Source organism: Schistocerca serialis, chromosome 5, assembly GCF_023864345.2.
Source record: "Schistocerca serialis cubense isolate TAMUIC-IGC-003099 chromosome 5, iqSchSeri2.2, whole genome shotgun sequence".
NCBI classification, from domain to species: Eukaryota; Metazoa; Arthropoda; class Insecta; order Orthoptera; family Acrididae; genus Schistocerca; species Schistocerca serialis.
Genome location: NC_064642.1, coordinates 233,707,224 through 233,727,336, shown reverse-complemented (window position 1 = coordinate 233,727,336; position 20,113 = coordinate 233,707,224). Strand labels below are relative to the sequence as shown.

Here is a 20,113-nt window from a genome sequence, read left to right as displayed (position 1 = left end):
GTTACTGCTGCTACAATGGCAGATTATCAAGATTTAAGTGAGTGTGACGTGGTGTTATAGTTGGCGCACGAGCGATGGGACACAGAATCTCCAACGTAGCGATGGAGTGGGGATTTTCAAGTACTATCATTTCAACAGTGTACCGTGAATATCAGGAATCCGGTAAAACATCAAATCTCCGACATCGCTGCGGCCGGAAAAAGATCCCGCAAGAATGTGACCAACGACGACTGAAGGGAATCGTTCAACGTCACAGAAGTGCAACCCTTCCGCAAATTTCTGCAGATTTCAATGCTGGACCATCAACACGTGTCAGCGCGCGAACCATTCAACGAAACCTCACTGATATGGGCTTTCGGAGCCGAAGGCCCAGTCGTGTACCCTTGATGACCGCACGACACAAAGCTTTACGCCTCGCCTGAGCCCGTCAACACCGACATTGGACTGTTGATGTCTGGAAACACGTTGCCTGGTCGGACGAGTCTGGTTTCAGACTGTATCGAGCGGATGGACATGTACGGGGATGGAGACAACCTCATGAATCCATGGACGCTGCATGTCACCAGGGGATTGTTCAAACTGGTGGAGTCTCTGTAATGGTGTGGGGCGTGTGCAACTGGAGTGATATGGGGCCCCAGTTACGTCTAGGTGCGACTCTGACAGGTGACACGTATGTAAGCATCCTGTCTGATCACTTGCGTTCATGTCAATTGCGCATTCCGACGGGCTGGGACAATTCCAGCAGGACAATGCGACACCCCACATGCCCAGAATTACTACGGAGTGGCTCCAGGAACACTCTTCTGAGTTTAAACATTTCCGCTGGCCACCAAACTCTCCAGGCATACAAGGGGAAATGCAAGGAAAAACCGACAGGCAAGAGGAATGTTCGGCTTGATTCTGTAGAACTGACTCTACGAGACTCTTGCTAAGAAATCCTGGAAGACGACGTGGCTGCACGGCCGCTGAGGGTAAAGCAGTTAACCTTGGACAAACCAAGCGATTACAGTGCTGTGTGATGCGTACTACAGTTTCAGCTCTGCACTCGACTTCTTCATGTGATACACTTGAGTTCAAGATGACTCCTCTTATTTTGATATCCAGCACCAACATTTTCTACAGCCTGAACCAATACGGTTAGGATCAATAAGGACGTTATGAATTAAGCGCACTACACATGTGCATTCCACTTTTATATATAAAAGACTGTTAAAGGACGACATTACGAGATGTTAAATTTGTAGAGGATAAAAACAAAGCAATAAATAGGAAGTTAATCAGCTTTTATAAAGAGATGATAATGAAATATTCATGGACATTAAATAAACGGTTTCTACTTATTCGCTGTCATAAAACTTCGAAACTAAATGTGCTGTAAAGAACAAGCAAAAATTTTCTGTCCGACGTATTTCTAAAATATGAACAATGTAGGAAAAGACAGATTGCTAGTTGATACATCAAGTTGCAGACAGTCACAATTAAAAGACACCCACATCTGCAACTGAACGTGTCTTCTTTACGGTAAGTAGCAATCTGTCTTTTCCAACATTGTTGATATTCCTACCTGGAGTTTCCTTTGTATTTGCAAAATATGTGGACGAGGAGACAGAAGAGGCTGGCAGTATTTATATTTTTGAGAATTCGTCTCATTAATAGATACAGTTGCGAGAAGTATATAACAGAACTTCTGAAACGCCTACATAAACCTTTGTTTAAAATGGGGATGTCGTCGGACACAGGTTACCTAAAAATAAAAAGGTGGCATATTTCACTTACTTACTTTGTATAATGCTATACGGTATCACGTTTTGCCGTACTCCGTCTACCAAAGCTGAAGTTGCCCGGTTTAAAAGCGTTAAAACATGATCTGATACAAAGTGTGTCTTCTTTCCGTCACGAGCTGGATGTTTTTCACTTTCTAACAGTTTTCGAATAAAAAAATAATTCTGAAACAGATATTTCAGTATTCTCAAATTTTATGTCAGATCTTAAGAACGAATTTGCAGCAAGATTCCAAGACTTTTCAGAGATGGAGAAGCTGTCGCGATTCTTAAAATCGCCTTTTGAAGTTTCTCCAACTGCAGAATGGACGGATGTGGCTGCGAAGCTGTTCTGCTTTCGAAGTGTTTACTCCAAATGGAGATAACAGACATGTAGGAAGACATTGTCTTGTAAACGTATAAAACTGCATCTGCTGAAGAATTTTGGAGTAAACATGTCCCAGAAAAATATGAAAATTACAAAAAAATTGATCATATACCTGGCCACTATATTCGGCTCCACATATATTTCTAAAATTTCAGTTTAAAAAGTGAATTTGTTGAAGAACAAGTATTCCTCAAGCTTAACGACCGCCCACTTTGAAGACACTATGCACAACAACTGATGTCCACGTAAACCTAAGTTTAAGAAACTGGCTCAAGGTCGAAAATGTAATTTCTCCCATTGATTTTTTGATACAAAAATGCCTATCTATTGTATCTCATATATTGTGAGTGAAACTTAAAATAAAACATAACACTGTATATACGTTTTTCTGGTTTTTAATACAAATATGCCTGTTACTTTGTGAGTGAAAATTAAAACAAAAAATTAGTAAGGAATATGAGGCTTTTCTTCTGGAACTTGATAAAAGTTTTCAAAAGTATCCGGACCCCATCTAAAATTACTTGCCGACCCATGCTGTAAGCAGTATTATCGTTTAGACTCTGTACAGCCGGCAGGCCAGCTTCGTAGTGTACTTGTGGGACCTCCCCATTGTGCGTAGAACGACTGTCGGTCAGATTCCGCACGAGCTTTTAATTACTCTTATTTATCAGCAATCGTTATTTTGTCAGACGTATGCGGGGGAAAGTGATACGTTGCCTGTCTCCTCTTGGAACGTACGATCTAGGCATTCCAACAGACCTCTCCGTGATGCACAACGGCACTCTTTTTTAGTGTCTTACAGCCAATCGTGTGCCGTGAGTCATTTTTAAGTGTGCCTTATAGTACTCGGAACGCTCCAACGGGCAGGAGGATCCTCGAATACTGCACCTAAATAGTTCGATAGTCGTGTGCGATACAATGCATGGTCGCGGAACGCCTCATGAGTCGACCCACAAGTGCAGAGCGTTTTCGGGAGCGGCTTGCAAAATGTAATAAAGCACCATGCCCTCCAGCCAGTTGATTGCGTTCGTTCTTGTAGTGGGAAAGTAAATGACATGTGGGTGTTGAAGTTGGTTCGGCGTGACAGACTCTGGCTGTCGTCGCAACAGGAGCGCTAGCATACGTTGTACCAGATTCCAGCATCTGCCTGTCACAGCACATGTCAGGCGATGTGCATCCGAATCGACGACGGCACTGTGCGTACACAAAGGGTCGTCGGTGAGATGGATGGAATGGAGGCGCTTTAGATCTTCTGTAGCTCCTCTGTCAGCTCTACCTGATGAGGGCCGTAGACTAACAAGCAATGCTCCAGATTCGGTCGAACGAGTGCTCTTAAGTCACTTATTTCGTTGGTGAATTACTTTCTCAGAACGTATCTCGACCTGACATTTTCTTTTTGTATAACTGGTTTTGTGTAATCGTTCCTCTTAGAACACTCCGGAATCGTAAATGTAGTCTTACTACTGCTTCCAATGATTTATCACAAATAGCGTAACTGAACATTAATGGATCCCCTGACTAATTATTCACAGAACGCTACGTTTATTTACAGCGACAGTTAACTGCTAGTCCCTGCACGAAGCGTTTTTCCTGTGGTTCTCTTTCTGTATTTCGCTTTAATTGCCTGGCATTGCATCTGTCCTTTAGACAGTATCATCAACATTCATGAACAACCACACGAAGATCCTGGCGATATCCATCATATCATTTGTATAAATCGTAACGAGTAACGGCCCAATAGTGTTAGCTAAGGATAATCGCTGTTATGTACGTACTTTACGATGTAGCCCTCAGATGTTCAATATTTACTGCGCAATTCTGGGATGAGGAACAAATTCGAAACCCAGTTCGTGTACTTTGGCCATTGTTATCGCTGATGGTGTGCATTGTCGTTGTGAAAGAGCAATTTTTTGAGTGGCAACCTTGGTGTTTTTTAGGCCAAAGCAAGTTTCAAACGAAGCAATCATAAAGCATAATAGGGTCCTGTTATGGTTCTGCCTTTTCCCAAATAATCTATGACGATTATTCCTTGGGAATTCCAAAAATCAGTTGATATCGCCTTACCAGCCGACAAAGCGTTAGCTGCCTTCTTCGGTGCGCTTTCTCCAGCCTCTGTCCATTGTTTTCACTGCCGTTTTAACTCTGGTGCATTATGATGGATACAGCTTTAATCAACAGTCACAAATCGGTGCAAAATGTCTTGCGGATTGCAAATAAACATCGCCAGACGTTAATTCGACTGTGAGCAGTCGTGGCGCCCACCTCGCACACAGCTTTTTCATATCCAATTCTCCATGCAGGATACTGTGTACACCCTAAGTTGAGATGCATACAATCACAGGAATGTCACAAGTATTTATTCACAGGTTTTGTATTACCACATCAAGGATTTTGTCAATGGTTTCCTTTGAGGAGACCTCAAGTGGACGACGGCAGTGCGCTTCGTCTTCGATGCTTGCCTGACCACGTTCAAATTCATTAATCCAAAAGAAAACGGTCATCAGTCCGGGGCAGAGTTCGCGTGAACTTCATCCAATTCGGTTTGGATTTGTGCGGCAGTCCAACCTTTCAAATAAAAGTGTTTAATAACTGCACGAAACACGGTTTTCTGCATTTTCAATCGCCGTCGACACACTGGCCAATTTAGACGGCTGTCAGCAATGAACTGTAGACTATACATTGTTAAAATTATTTATGCGACCCTTGGAATAATCAAGCTTACCAACGATAAAGACGCAACAAAAATTTTCCGTCTCTTGAAGGAAATTTACTAGACTTATCGAGCTTACGCGCTGCCGGAAGATTAAATGTATCGATTACTCTCACGAGTGAGCGACGCGCGATGCGAGTCACGCCATATTCGATCGACTTTTACAGATGAAGATTTACGTCGAGAAACACAGCATCTGTCTGCGGCTCTATCATAGACGAACAGACCGTGTTGAATTTTGAAGTTCACTGTTCTCGGAATCCTTGTCGATTCTTATAGAGGAAACGTTCGTTCTCCACAAGCTTCGTAGTACGTGAGCGGAAAATATTTTCCGGAATTCTAAAACAGACTGACGTCAGCGATAGAGGCCTATAATTATTAGCATCTTTCCCCGGATCTGTCTTGACAACTGAAACGATTTGTGTCATTTTCTGATCTCTGTGACCCATACAAATAAAACAGTTCCTGCATCAGTCACTTGCTTATTTTCCCACTAGGCATTTCGATGGTTCACACCATAGTTTTCAGGCAGAGAATTGCATATTTACGTAGCTGGTGCTGCTGAAGAGTACAGTCGTCTGATCACAGTAGCAGACCAAGGGCAGTGTAAGTTACGTTGTGTCTTTTGAGGGATTGAAGACTCGCAAAAAGTCTGCATACATATCCTCTCCGCCGCGCGTTAGTGTAAATGTAATGTGCAGTGGAGAGGACACACATCACGAAGCAGTATGCAGACTCTTCTACCCGTCAAAAGACACGACTTAACCTACACTGCATACTACTCCTCTCCACTGCACATTACGTTTACACTAATGTGCAGTGGAGAGGACATGTATGCAGACTTTTGATGTCACGCACGCTCGTTTATCTAGTGACTAATCGCTATTACAAAATGGGCCCAAAAACCTAACGTACTATTCTTCCTAATTTGAGAGGGTACGCATAGGAAAGTGCCTTTATACATTTGATTCACATGGCAAATTTAGGGCCTTCAGGCCTTTTCTTTTAACATTCTTAATGAGTCAACATACCAATTTGTAGCGTACATGAGTGATATGTAATAATAATAATAATAATAAATTATTATTGTTGTTATTATTATTATTATTAGTATTATTACTCTCGATTATTCCCCTTTAGGAAAGCGTGTGAACTTGAGTCAATCAATCACTTCACTTCATTTTCTTCTTTTCTTTTCTTCCCAAAACATTTTCATTAATTCATTGTATTTTTTCTTCCTTTCCTCTGTCCGTTTTTTCCTGTTGTTTCTTTAGCTGAACCTTGTCCAAGTTTCTTGTTTTTGATTTTACTTGTAAACTGTTCTCAGTTTCTTCTTCTGAAATTTTCAATTGTTGCAGGTCTTCTTATGTTCCTTTCATCCAATTGGTCTTTAATTTGCTTGCAACAATGATGTTAAAGATTTTCTTAATGAGGTTGTTTTCATCCGTACTACATGGGTGTCCATAGAACTGAAGGCATCTTTTCCTAAATATGCTTGTGATGATGTGTGTTCGTAGAGTTCCTTTATAAGTTGCATGGCCCAAGTTTCGTCTTGGAGTACAGCGCCGTAGTGTTTTCTAAGACTTTTTTGTTCTTGTTTCTCTCTGTCATGAATTTTTGTAATCCCTGCAATAATTGTGGTTTCTGTCCCACACAAGGCCTCTGGTAAAACAACCGTTTGTAGGGCCGTTGTTTTGCATTGCAAGATACTGCTCTTTTATTATATGATTCCATGTAAGTTTGTACGTTTTTTGCAGTTTGAATATATTTTCTGTGGTGGAGATTGTGTTCAGCCCTGTGGTTGGATGGTTTGTCCTTTATATGATTCTATGTATGTTTGTGCGCTTTTTGCAGTTGGAATATTCTTTTTGTGTTGAAGATTCTGTTCAGTCCTGTGGGTTGGATGGTTTCTATTAAGTACTAGAAGTGTGTGACCTGTGAGATGTTTCCATGCTGTGTTTTCACTGGCAGTTTTCCAATTGATTTGGTGTCCATAAACTTTTTTCGTAGGATATTTGGAGTCCGGGTTTACAGGAGTTTTCATATAATTTATCTTGCGCTATTTTGGCTTCATCTCTGTTGTTTGTTAAAATAACCAGGTCACCAGCAAAGGCCAGGCATTTCACAGTGAATCTATTTCATTTCTCTTTTCTAATTTGGCTATCTTTGACACGCTATTCCCATTCTATGATTTTTTTTCCCAGTTCGGTGTTGAACAAGAGTAGCGATAACTCGTCTCCTTGTCGGACTCCGGCGTGAGTTTCTCCCATGAATTTAACATTTGAGGCGGTTTCTGATAAAGTTTCCTTGATGATAGCTCTGATCTTTATTTCGGCGCGTAATTCTAATAATAATAATAATATAGTACAAAATACGTAGAATTTAAGAAATGTCAGTCTTACCAACAGTGCACTAAGCAATTTCCTCATTGCGTTCTTGTCGAACGCGAGTATATTTCTTGTCGCTGCTTGCTTCCTTCGATCTTTTTTCGGCCAAGCCTACGTCTATAGTACAGTGATTATCCACTGTCACTAAGTTAATTGATTTTTATTAAATTTGTCTCAGCACAGGGCATAAAAGTCGCGCTAAAACGCCAGTACAAACAGCTCGTGATTTATATCAAGTCACGCTTCTCTTTCGTCAGAACATGAATATCCTAACTGACAGCCAGCATAGCGGTAATTGCTGTGACGTCAAGTAACGAATTCCCTGGCACCGCAACTGGTTGGCTGGAGTTCCCGAGTTTCCCGCTCGTTGTATTTTGTTTATGGCCCTGGAGACCTTGACCCGCTGTAGCCACCGTTTATCATGAACCCCAAACGTTGGCTGCGTCTCTTTTGACGCTGTAAGCAATCGGAGGAAAAATGGTCTCAAGGAAACGTACTCGCTGTCACACCAATAAATTGTTGTTAATGATTTTGTTCATGAAATAACTTGTTGTGCTACCAGACACAATTTTCTCCTTACTTATATTTTGCACGACGGGTTTCGAGAAATGATTCCCATTTCCAAGTGTATTTTTCTTATGCTACGCCATTTATTTGTGACGTTTTCGACGATTAAGGTCTGCATTGTTCTGTTGTTTTTATTCTAGAATATAAAAACGCAAGTAGTTCTTAATTAATGATCGACCTTTAAAAAGAGTTAATGGCAAATTTGGAAAGAACTCCTCCTTATAGTTTTCTTGTGGTCCGCTTGTGCAGAAACTCATGCACATTAAACATCGCACACCATTTTCTGGGCACAGTACACAATGAAAAAGAACGTACAAAAACAAAACAGCTACAAAAGTATTTTTACATATAGTCAACAGAGGTGACCCAGTACGTCGCCCACAGAGTATGATATACTATTCTTTCGTATAAAGAGTATTTATCAAAATAATCTGTTGCCTTATTTGCTTACAGATACTTGGTTCAAATGGTTCAAATGGCTCTGAGCACTATGGGACTTGACATCTTAGGTCATCAGTCCCCTAGAACTTAGAACTACTTAAACCTAACTAACCTAAGGACATCACACACATCCATGCCCGAGGCAGGATTCGAATCTGCCACCGTAGCGGTCGCGCGGTTCCAGACTGAAGCGCCTAGAACCGCTCGGCCACTCCTGCCGCCTACAGATACTTACAGAGGTACTTATTTCTATATATTACTAATTTCTTTAAGTGTATTATCGAAGCATCTTGAGATATTCACCTGATTCACTTCCAGTTTTTCAGTTATTATTTTGTCTTCATATTTTTTTGTTATGTGAATATATCTCCACTTCTTCCAACAGATCCATTTTATGACCTTTTTTTTTGCTTGGTGGAGTACGCTGATATTTTTTCCCTATTTTTCCAAATGGGTGTCCTCTAGTGAGTACGTAGGTGGCTATAGCTAACACTGTGTGTCTGTTGCGTGTATGTGGACTTTAATGTAGTCTGTACACTTCGTATGGGAGTATCGGTCGGCCGGTGTGGCCGAGCGGTTCTAGGCGATTCAGTCTGGAATCGCGCGACCGCTACGGTCGCAGGTTCGAATCCTGCCTCGGGCATGGATGTGTGTGATGTCCTTAGGTTAGTTAGGTTTAAGTAGTTCTAAGTTCTAAGGGACTGATGACCTCAGATGTTAAGTCCCATAGTGCTCAGAGCCATTTGAACCATTTTTGGAGTATCGACCTGTTTGTCCTGTGCAACACAAGGGGCATTCCTGGCGTGTTATTTTGAACATTTCAGAGTCTGAATGTGGCTGATGATCACACATTACATTATGTATTAGTTTCTTTTGTAGTCTATTAGATGTAGAAAACCAATTTTTACCTTCTGGTTTTTGCACATGTTTGCAATTTATGTGCCGATCTGTGGGATACTAGCTGTACATTTGTTTTTGCCTTCTATTGTGCGGTTTGTGCCAGTGTCTTTTTTTACTTTGCCCAGTACTGAGTCAACCATGGAAGCAGCGTAGTCATTGGCAGCTGCAATCTCTTGCGCTAGTTTATTTCTTGTTGAATGTTTTATTTATCCAACAGTATTGTACTGGCCCTGTGCAACATTGACATATATGCCACTTGTCTATGAATGTTTTTTAAAAAAACTAAACTAAACTCCGTCCGACCGGCCACCGTGTCATCCTCAGCCGACAGGCATCAATGGATGCAGATATGGAGGGGCATGTCATCATCACACCGCTCTTCCGGCCGTAAGCCAGTTTACGAGACCGGAGCCGCTACTTCTCAATGAAGTAGCTTCTCAGTTTGCCTCACAAGGGCTGAGTGCACACCGCTTGCCAACAGCAGTCGGCAAACTGAATGGTCACACATCCAAATGCTAGCCATCTCGACAGCGCTTAACGTCGGTGATCTGACGGGAACTGGTGTTACCACTGCGGAAAGGTCGTTGGCTTACAAATGTTTAGGTGACATGAAGTTTCAGGAATTGTGGTGTTAGTCATTGCGTTTTTATTATAGGATTTTGAATCTGCTTGTGTTGTTGTGTCTTTAGGTCCTGATAATTGATGCCATCGTCTTATTCATGTTCCACTCTAAATGTAATTTTCTGGTGTAGCCAACTGAAGCAGTTTAGAATGTCTTTAGCATCTCGTTTACCAGCAGCAGAGTGTTATCTAGATGTCTCCTATAAAATACACTACTGGCCATTAAAATTGCAACACCACGAAGATGACGTGCTACAGACGCGAAATTTAACCTACAGGAAAAAGATGCTGCGATATGCAAGTGATTAGCTTTTCAGAGCATTCACACAAGGTTGACGCCGGTAGCGACACCTACAACGTGCTCACATGACGAAAGATTCCAACCGATTTCTCATACACAAACAGCAGTTGACCGGCGTTGCCTGGTGAAACGTTGTTGCGATGCCTCGTGTAAGGAGGAGGAATGCGTACCATCACGTTTCCGACTTTGATGAAGGTCGGATTGTAGCCTATCGCGATTGCAGTTTATCGTATCGCGACATTGCTGCTCACGTTGGCCGAGATCCAATGACTGTTAGCAGAATATGGAATCGGCAGGTTCAGGAGGGTAATACTGAACGCCGTGCTGGATCCCAACGGCCTCGTATCACTAGCAGTCGAGATGATAGGCATCCTATCCGCATGGCTATAAGGGATTGTGCAGCCACATCTCGATCCCTGAGTCAACTGATTGGCACGTTTTCAAGACAACAACCATCTGCACGAACAGTTCGGCGACGTTTGCAGCAGCATGGACTATCAGCTCGGAGACCATGGCTGCGGTTACCCTTGACGCTGCATCACAGACAGGAGCGCCTGCCATGGTGTATTCAACGACGAACCTGGGTGCACGAACGGCAAAACGTCAATTTTTCGGATGAATCCAGGTTCTGTTTACAGCATCATGATGGTCGCATCCGTGTTTGGGGACATCGCGGTGAACGCACATTGGAAGCTTGTATTCGTCATCGCCATAATGGCGTATCACCCGGCGTGATGGTATGGGGTGCCGTTGGTTACACGTCTCGGTCACCTCTTGTTCGCATTGACGGCACTTTGAACAGTAGACGTTACATTTCAGATGTGTTACGACCCGTGGCTCTACCCTTCATTCGATCCCTGCGAAACCCTACATTTCAGCAGGATAATGCACGACCGCATGTTGAAGGTCCTGTTCAGGCCCTTCTGGATACAGAAAATGTTCGACTGCTGCCCTGGCCAGCCATTCTCCAGATCTATCACAATTGAAAACGTCTGGTCAATGGTGGCCGAGCAACTGGCTCGTCACAATACGCCAGTCACTACTCTTGATGAACTGTGGTATCGTGTTGAAGCTGCGTGGGCAGCTGTACCTGTACACGCCATCCAAGCTCTGTTTGACTCAATGCCAAGGCGTATCAAAGCCGTTATTACGGCCAGAGGTGGTTGTTCTGGGTACTGATTTCTCAGGATCTATGCACCCAAATTGCGTGAAAATGTAATCACATGTCAGTTCTAGTATAATATATTTGTTCAATGAATACCCGTTTATCATCTGCATTTCTTGTTGATGTAGCAATTTTAATGGGCAATAGTGTAGAATTTTCTCTAGGCAATGATCTTGACTGTTAAACAATTTTTGTTCTAAATAATGTAGATACATGTCAGCTACGACACCAGATATACATGACACCATTCCTGCACCATCTGACAACTTATAAATATTATCCTGTTGGAAAATCCCCTCTGGAATGCTTTTCATAAATAGCAGCACAACAAGTCGAATATCCAGTTTGAAGTGAAAATTTGCAGTCAGAGTGCGCGAAATAACCACGACAGTACTCCTGCTCTCATACCAAATCGCACTCCACACGATAAGTCCACGTGTAGGTACAATGTGTCTGGTACACAGACAGGTTGGTTGCAGATCCTCAATTTTTGAAATAACCGGTTTGCAACAGTTCGTTATGTGACTGAGGTGCCAAATGCTGCTCGAATTCTGCTGTAGATGCACACGCCAAACACGATGTTCTTCCCTCTCCGTAGTGCCACGCGGCCATCTGGAGCCCAGTCTTCTTGTGCAGACAGTCTCGTGACCACCCTGCCAGCAGGGATGTACGAGGTGCATTCAAGTTCTGAGGCCTCCAATTTTTTTTCTAATTAACTACTCACCCGAAATCGATGAAACTGGCGTTACTTCTCGACGTAATCGCCCTGCGGATGTATACATTTTTCACAACACTGACAGCATGATTCCATGGCAGCAGCGAAGGCTTCATTAGGAGTCTGTTTTGACCACTGGAAAATCGCTGAGGCAATAGCAGCACGGCTGGTGAATGTGCGGCCACGGAAAGTGTCTTTCATTGTTGGAAAAAGCCAAAAGTCACTAGGAGCCAGGTCAGGTGAGTAGGGAGCATGAGGAATCACTTCAAAGTTGTTATCACGAAGAAACTGTTGCGTAACGTTTGCTCGATGTGTGGGTGCGTTGTCTTGGTGAAACAGCACACACGCAGCCCTTCCCGGACGTTTTTGTTGCAGTGCAGGAAGGAATTTGTTCTTCAAAACATTTTCGTAGGATGCACCTGTTACCGTAGTGCCCTTTGGAACGCAATGGGTAAGGATTACGCCCTCGCTGTCCCAGAACATGGACACCATCATTTTTTCAGCACTGGCAGTTACCCCAAATTTTTTTGGTGGCGGTGAATCTGTGTGCTTCTATTGAGCTGACTGGCGCTTTGTTTCTGGATTGAAAAATGGCATCCACGTCTCATCCATTGTCACAACTGACGAAAAGAATGTCCCATTCATGCTGTCGTTGCACGTCAACATTGCTTGGCAACATGCCACACGGGCAGCCATGTGGTCGTCCGTCAGCATTCGTGGCACCCACCTAAATGACACTTTTCGCATTTTCAGGTCGTCATGCAGGACTGTGTGCACAGAACCCACAGAAATGCCAACTCTGGAGCCGATCTGTTCAACAATCATTTGGCAATCCCCCAAAACAATTCTCTCCACTTTCTCGATCATGTCGTCAGACCGGCTTGCGCGAGCCCGAGGTTGTTTCGGTTTGGTGTCACGACATGTCTCCTTCAACCACGCAAATTCAGAAAACGAATGATTGCATGCTGTTCAAGTAAGGAAAACGTCGCCATTTTAAGTATTTAAAACAGTTCTCATTCTCGCCGCTGGCGGTAAAATCCCATCTGCCGTACGGTGCTGCCATCTCTGGGACATATTGACAATGAATGCGGCCTCATTTTAAAACAATGTGCATGTTTCTATCTCTTTCCAGTCCGGAGAAAAAAAATCGGAGGCCTTAGAACTTGAATGCACCTCGTACAGTGGCTACATTCCCGCCAAGTTCTCTGCAACATCCAGCTTCTCGTAACCCCGGTCAAACACAGAGAGGTGCGGATAATGGCGGCCTTGTGGCGTTAAACACATTCTTGGCTGACATCGACTCACCACTTCCAATCTCAAGGGTAACCACCGCTCACGACCGTTACAGCGTGTATTTACAGCAAACCTGGTTTGTATTCTCATAATGGCGCTACTAGCTTCACTCTTATGCGACTGGCGCGAAATTTGAGCAGACGTCGTTTTTCAGATGTAGAAACACGCCTACCAACTTACTTTTGTGACACGTATCCCCTTCTTGCTGTTGCGATTTTTTTTCCGACAGTGTATAACAAAAAGTTTGGAGGAATTCTATTATTAAGTTTAAGGACTTTTTCCTGGGCCCTACCAACGAAAATGAACACTAGCCGCCACTGGAGTGAATTTAAACGCTGGTTATGGGAGAAACAATCGATTGCTAGAATTTGGCCGACAGTGGCAAAGGAAGTGGTGTGACTTTGGCCTCCCGTGGGGTAGACCGGTCGACGGGTGCAAGTCTTTCGATTTGACGCCACTTCGGCGACTTGCGCGTCGATCGAGATGAAATAATGATTAGATTAGATTAGATTAGATTAGTACTTGTTCCATAGATCATGAATACGACACTTCATAATGATGTGGAAAGTGTCAGGCTAATAAAAGATGTCTATACAAGATATTACAGTAGACAAAATATTACATGACACTCAATATTTTTAATTTTTTTCTTTTTTTTGTGGGTTTGGGAAATTACCGACTTACGATATCCAAAAATTCATCTAATGAGTAGAAGGAGTTGCCATTAAGAAATTCTTTTAATTTCCTTTTAAATGCTATATGGCTATCTGTCAGACTTTTGATGCTATTAGGTAAGTGATCAAAGACTTTTGTGGCAGCATAATTTACCCCCTTCTGAGCCAAAGTTAGATTTAACCTTGAGTAGTGAAGATCATCTTTTCTCCTACTGTTGTAGCCATGTACACTGCTAATACTTTTGAATTCATTCGGATTGTTAATAACAAATTTCATAAGTCTACAGTGAAGATTTCTAGCTCTTTAAATAAGTGTCTGCAGGATGATCTTGGATGAGCTCCAGCAATTATCTGATTACACGCTTTTGTACAATGAGCACTCTTACTCAATGATGAGTTACCCCAGAATATGATGCCAAACGAAAGCAGAGAATGAAAATGGGCGTGGTAAGCTAATTTACTCAGACGTATATCGCCATAATTTGCAATAACCCTAATAGGATAAGTAGCTGAAGTCAAACGTTTCAGCAGATCCTCAGTGTGTTTTTTTCCAATTCAACCCCTCATCAATGCATACACCTAGAAATTTTGAATATTCTACCTTAGCTACCGATTTCTGATCGAAGTATATATTTATTAATGGTGTCATTCCATTTACTGTGTGGAACTGTATATACTATGTTTTGTTAAAGTTTAATGAGAGCCCATTTTCAGAGAACCACTTAAAGAATTTGTGTAAAACATCGTTTATAATTTCACCAGTTAATTCTTGTCTGTTGGGTGTGATAGCTATACTTGTATCATCGGCAAAAAGTACCAGCTTTTCATCTTCGTGAATATAGAATGGCAAGTCATTAATATATATTAAGAACAGCAGAGGACCCAAGACCGACCTTGAGGCACCCCATTCTTGATTGTTCCCCAGTTTGAGAAACCACCAGTTTTTTGCATATTATGTGAACTGTTTATTTCAAGTTTCTGCACTCTTCCAGTTTGGTATGATTTAAACCATTTGAGCACTGTCCTATTCATACTACAGTACTTGAGCTTATCTAGAAGTATTCCATGATTTACACAATCAAAAGCCTTTGATAGATCACAAAAATCACAACGGGTGACTTCCGGTTAGTCAGAGCATTTAATATTTCATTAGTGAAAGTATATATAGCATTTTCCGTTGAGAAACCCTTCTGGAAACCAAACTGACATTTTCTTAAAACTTTATTTTTCCAATGGTGTGAAGCTACTCTACAATACATTACTCTTTTAAGAATTTTGGATAAGGCAGTCAGAAGAGAGATTGGGTGGTAGTTGTTCACATCAGACGTATCCCCTTTTTTATGCAGTGGTTTAACAATGGCATACTTCAGTCTATCTGGGAAAATGCCCTGCTTCAGAGAGCTATTACATATGTGGCTAAGAATCCCACTTATTTCTTGGGAACAAGCTTTTATTATCCTGCTGGAAATGCCATCAATACCATGTGAGCTTTTATTCTTAAGAGAGTTTATTATCTTCCTAATTTCAGAAGGAGAGGTGGGTGGAACTTCAATTGTATCAAATGGTGTGGGTAAGGACAACACAACAGCCTGTCCCTGAGCGGAGAAAATCTCCGACCCAGCAGCAACCGGGAGCGGACGAGGAATTGGTAGGGAAAACAGGGAGAGGGTTAGGGGTGAGCGTGCGGCGTGAGCATCGTCAGTACTCACTGTGCGGCTTGACATTACTCAGGTTGCTGAGCTGCGGCTGCTGCGCTGGCAAGCCGAGCGCCAGGACGTCCGCGGCCGGTGGCTGCGGCTGGTCCCCCAGCACCAGGTGCTCGATGTGGATGGGCGCGTTGTAGAAGGTGGCCGGCCCCACGCGCACCTCCCGCGACCGGCTCACAGTCACGCCGCCGAAGCCGCCCCCGCAGGCGGCCAGCACCGCCTCCGCGGCCGCGGCCGCCGCGCACTCCCCTTCCTCCTCCCCCTCGCTCACGCTGTCCGCGTCCTCGACGTCGTCGTCAGTAGCGTCTGGCCGCGGCCGCCGCTCGGGCAGCTCGGCGCTCTCGCCGCTGGCCAACATGGCGCGGTCGCTCGCCTACTGCCGGCCTGCCGACCCGACTAGCCGGAGGCCGTGACACCACGGCGCCGCATTCCCTCTCTGCCCCTCTCCCGCCTACAGACCACTGCCGCTACCGGCCGGCCCGCTTCCTCGGAAAACAAGAACTTACGCAACTCAACTCACAGACGTACACTACTGGCCATTAAAATTGCTACACCAAGAAAGAAGACATTCAGATGATAAACGGGTATTCATTGGACAAATATGTCATACTAGAACTGACATGTGATTACATTTTCAAGCCATTTGGGTGCATAGATCCTGAGAAATCAGTACCCAGAACAACCACCTCTGGCCGTAATTACGGCCTTGATACGCATGGGCATTGAGTCAAACAGAGCTTGAATGGCGTGTACAGGTACAGCTGCCCATGCAGCTTCAACACGATACCACAGTTCATCAAGAGTAGTGACTGGCGTATTGTGACGAGCCAGTTGCTCGGCCACCATTGACCACACGTTTTCAGTTGGTGAGAGATCTGGAGAATGTGCTTGCCTGGGCAGCAGTCGAACATTTTCTGTATCCAGAAAGGACCGTACAGGACCTGCAACATACGGTTGTGCATTATCCTGCTGAAATGTAGGGTTTCGCAGTGATCGAATGAAGGTTAGAGCCACGGGTCGTAACACATCTGAAATGTAGCGTCCACTGTTCAAAGTGTCAATGCGAATAAGAGGTGACCGAGACGTGTAACCAATGGCACCCCATACCATCATGCCGGGTGATACGCCAGTATGGCGATGACGAATACAAGCGTCCAATCCGCGTTTCCAGCGATGTCGCCAAACACGGGTACGACCATCATGATGCAGTAAACAGAACCTGGATTCATCCGAAAAAATGAGGTTTTGCCGTTCGTGCACCCACGTTCGTCGTTGAGTACACCATCGCAGGCGTTCCTGTCTGTGATGCAGCGTCAAGGGTAACCGCAGCCATGGTCTCCGAGCTGATAGTCCATGCTGCTATAAACGTCGTCGAACTGTTCGTGCAGATGTTTGTTGTCTTGCAAACGTCCCCATCTGTTGACTCGGGGATCGAGACGTGGCTGCACGATCTGTTACAGCCATGCGGATAAGATGCCTGTCATCTCGATTGCTAGTGATACGAGGCCGTTGGGATCCAACACGGCGTTCCGTATTACCCTCCTGAACCCACCGATTCCATATTCTGCTAACAGTCATTGGATCTCGACCAACGCGAGCAGCAATGTCGCGATACGATAAACCGCAATGGCGATAGGCTACAATACGACCTTTGTCAAAGTCGGAAACGTGATGGTACGCATTTCTCCTCCTTACACGAGGCATCACAACAACGTTTCACCAGGCAACGCCGGTCAACTGCTGTTTGTGTATGAGAAATCGGTTGGAACTTTCCTCATGTCGACACGTTGTAGGTGTCGCCACCGGCGCCAACCTTGTGTGAATGTTCTGAAAAGCAAATCATTTGCACATCACATCATCTTCCTGTCGGTTAAATTTCGCGTCTGTAGCACGTCGTCTTCGTGGTGTAGCAATTATAATGGCCAGTAGTCTATTACAGTCTTCTCTATAACGTTCACCGTGCTCACAGCTGCCTTCTTTGCGTGAGCCAAGTCTTTCACAGCGGCCTGGCTCCGTAAAAACATCTCGGTTTTATTTTCATAACACTTTCTTCAGACACCTGTGACTGCGCAATACACTGAGGTGAAATGAGTCATGGGATACCTCCTAGCATCGCGTTGGACCTTCTTCTGCCCGCCGTAATGAAGCAGCTCCACGTGCCACGGACTCAACAAAGTCCACGGAAGTCCCCTACAGAAATACTGAGCCGTGGTTTTCTGTAACCGTCCATAATTGCGAAGCTGTTGCCGGTGCAGATTTTTGTGCACCAACGTACCTCTCGTTTACGTCATACTAATGTTCGATGGGATTCATGTCAGCCGATCTGGGTGACCAAATCATTAGCTTGAATTGTCCAGAATATTCTTCAAAGCCGGCCGTTGTGACCGAGCGGTTCTAGGCGCTTCAGTCGGGAAGCGCGCGACTGCTACAGTCGTAGGTTCGAATCCTGCCTCGGGCATGGATGTGTGTGATGTCCTTAGGTTAGTTAGGTTTACGTAGTTCTAAGTTCTAGGGGACTCATGACCTCAGATGTTAAGTCCCATAGTGCTCAGAGCCATTTGAACCATATTCTTCAGAACGTCGCGCGCAAATGTGGCCAGTGACATGGCGCATTGTCATCCATAAAAAATTCCGTTGTTGTTTAGGAGCATGGACTCCATGAATAGCTACAAATGGTTTCCCAGTAGCCGAACATTCCCAGTCAATGATCGGTTAAGGTGGACCAGAGGACACAGTCCATGCCACGTAAACGCAGCCCACACCGTCATGGAGTCACCATCAGCTTCCACAATACGTTGTTGACAACTTGTGTCCATGGCTTCGTGGGCTGTGCGCCACGCTCGAACCCGACGATCATCTATTACCAACTGAAATCGGGACTCAGCTGACCAGGCCACGGTTTTCCAGTCGTCTAGAGTCCAACCAATATGGTCATGGGCCAAGGACAGGCGCTGGAGGCGATGTCGTGCTTGTTAGGAAACGCACTCGCATCGGTCGGGTGCTGCCATAGCCCATTAGAGCCAAATTTCGCCGCACTGTTCTAACAGATACGTTCGTCGAAAGCCCTACGTTGATTTCTGCGGTTATTTCACACAGTGTTGCTTGTCTGTTGTTTGTCTGTTAGCTCTGAGAACTCTAGGCAAACGCTGCTCCTCTCAATCGTTAAGTGAAGGTCGTCGGCCACTGCGTTGCCCATGGTGAGAGGTAATGCCTGAAATTTGGTATTCTCGGCACATTGTTAACACTGCCAATTTCGGAATATTTTATTCCCTAACTATTCCCGGTAGGGAATGCCCCATGCGTCTTGCTCCAGCTACCATTCTGCGTTCAAAATCTGTTAATTCCGGTCGAGCGGCCATGATCACGTCGGAAACCCTTTCACATGAATCACGTGAGTACAAATGACGGTTCCGCCAGTGCACTGTCCTTTTATACCTTGTGCACGCGCTATACCATGACTTCTGTCACTTCACTGTCTCACACCAAACATGTTTCGGCCAAAATGCATTTTGACTAGCCTCTATCCGAAACGTATGAAAACACGATATCGGAACAATCGCGATAAATGCATGTACGAGGATGGTTTGATAAGTCTGGTAAATTTCCATAAAAGAATGGAACATTTTTGTTGTACCTTCACGGTTGGTAAGCTCGATTATTCAAAGGATCGCATAAAGAATTTCAACTATGTGCAGCGTACATTTTATTGTTGACAGCCGTCCAAAAAGTTCAGTGTTGCGATTGCAAATGGAGAAAACTGAGTTTAGTGCCGTTATTAAAGATTTTAATTTGAAGGTCTGAACTTCCGCACAAATCAAAACAGAGCTGAATGATTTGCGTAGTCTGCAATTTGCTGAATTGGTCACAGGTGAAGGAATTGTCATGCAGAAAAAACTAGAAACTAGCTTTCCTTCATTTATTAAGCCATTTTTACGGTTTCGGCGTTAGAAATCATCAAAATTTGTATATAAAAATGGATCCATATGTAGTACAAATGTATGGAGGCACTTAGGGCTAGCATATAACAGACACAAGGTACGTCAAATAATTACAGATAAGACACATGTAGCAAAATGGAACCGTATTATACGTGAAGAATATAAATATTCATAATTTTGCAAAACAAAACCTATCCTTATTTAAATAAAAGCCAGAGCATTACATAGCAACGTGGTTGACAGGTAACGAACAAGAGCAGACTGACAGAATTCAGATTGTTGGCACAGAGAGGTACAACGACATGGTCACTAGATGGTACCACAGTACATTCATGTTGACAACCAGTGCCCCCCTTCCCCCCCCCCCCCCAAGAAAAAAACCAAGAGCAACACAGTTAAACATTTAAACTATAAAATAAGTCGTCAGCGGCATTGTATCATCTCTGTAGCTAAAATGAAACTAGTGCCATGGTCGAGAGGTTAAATTATTTTAACGTTTGGTACGTAGTTGGCCAGTGTCCAAAACATTTGTATAAAGAGAAACAAA

At 43.9% G+C, this 20,113-nt stretch overlaps 1 protein-coding gene across 1 annotated transcript in view; it reads right to left on the bottom strand.

Moving 5' to 3' along the window:
* Window positions 1-15,986, bottom strand: part of LOC126481861 (peptidoglycan-recognition protein SA-like) — a 206,530-nt gene extending 190,544 nt beyond the window's left edge. Inside the window, exon 1 of the mRNA XM_050105820.1 lies at window positions 15,632-15,986. Coding sequence (XP_049961777.1) covers window positions 15,632-15,986 — 355 coding nt within the window. The remainder of the gene's footprint in view (window positions 1-15,631) is intronic.
* Between the last annotated feature and the right edge of the window lie 4,127 nt (window positions 15,987-20,113).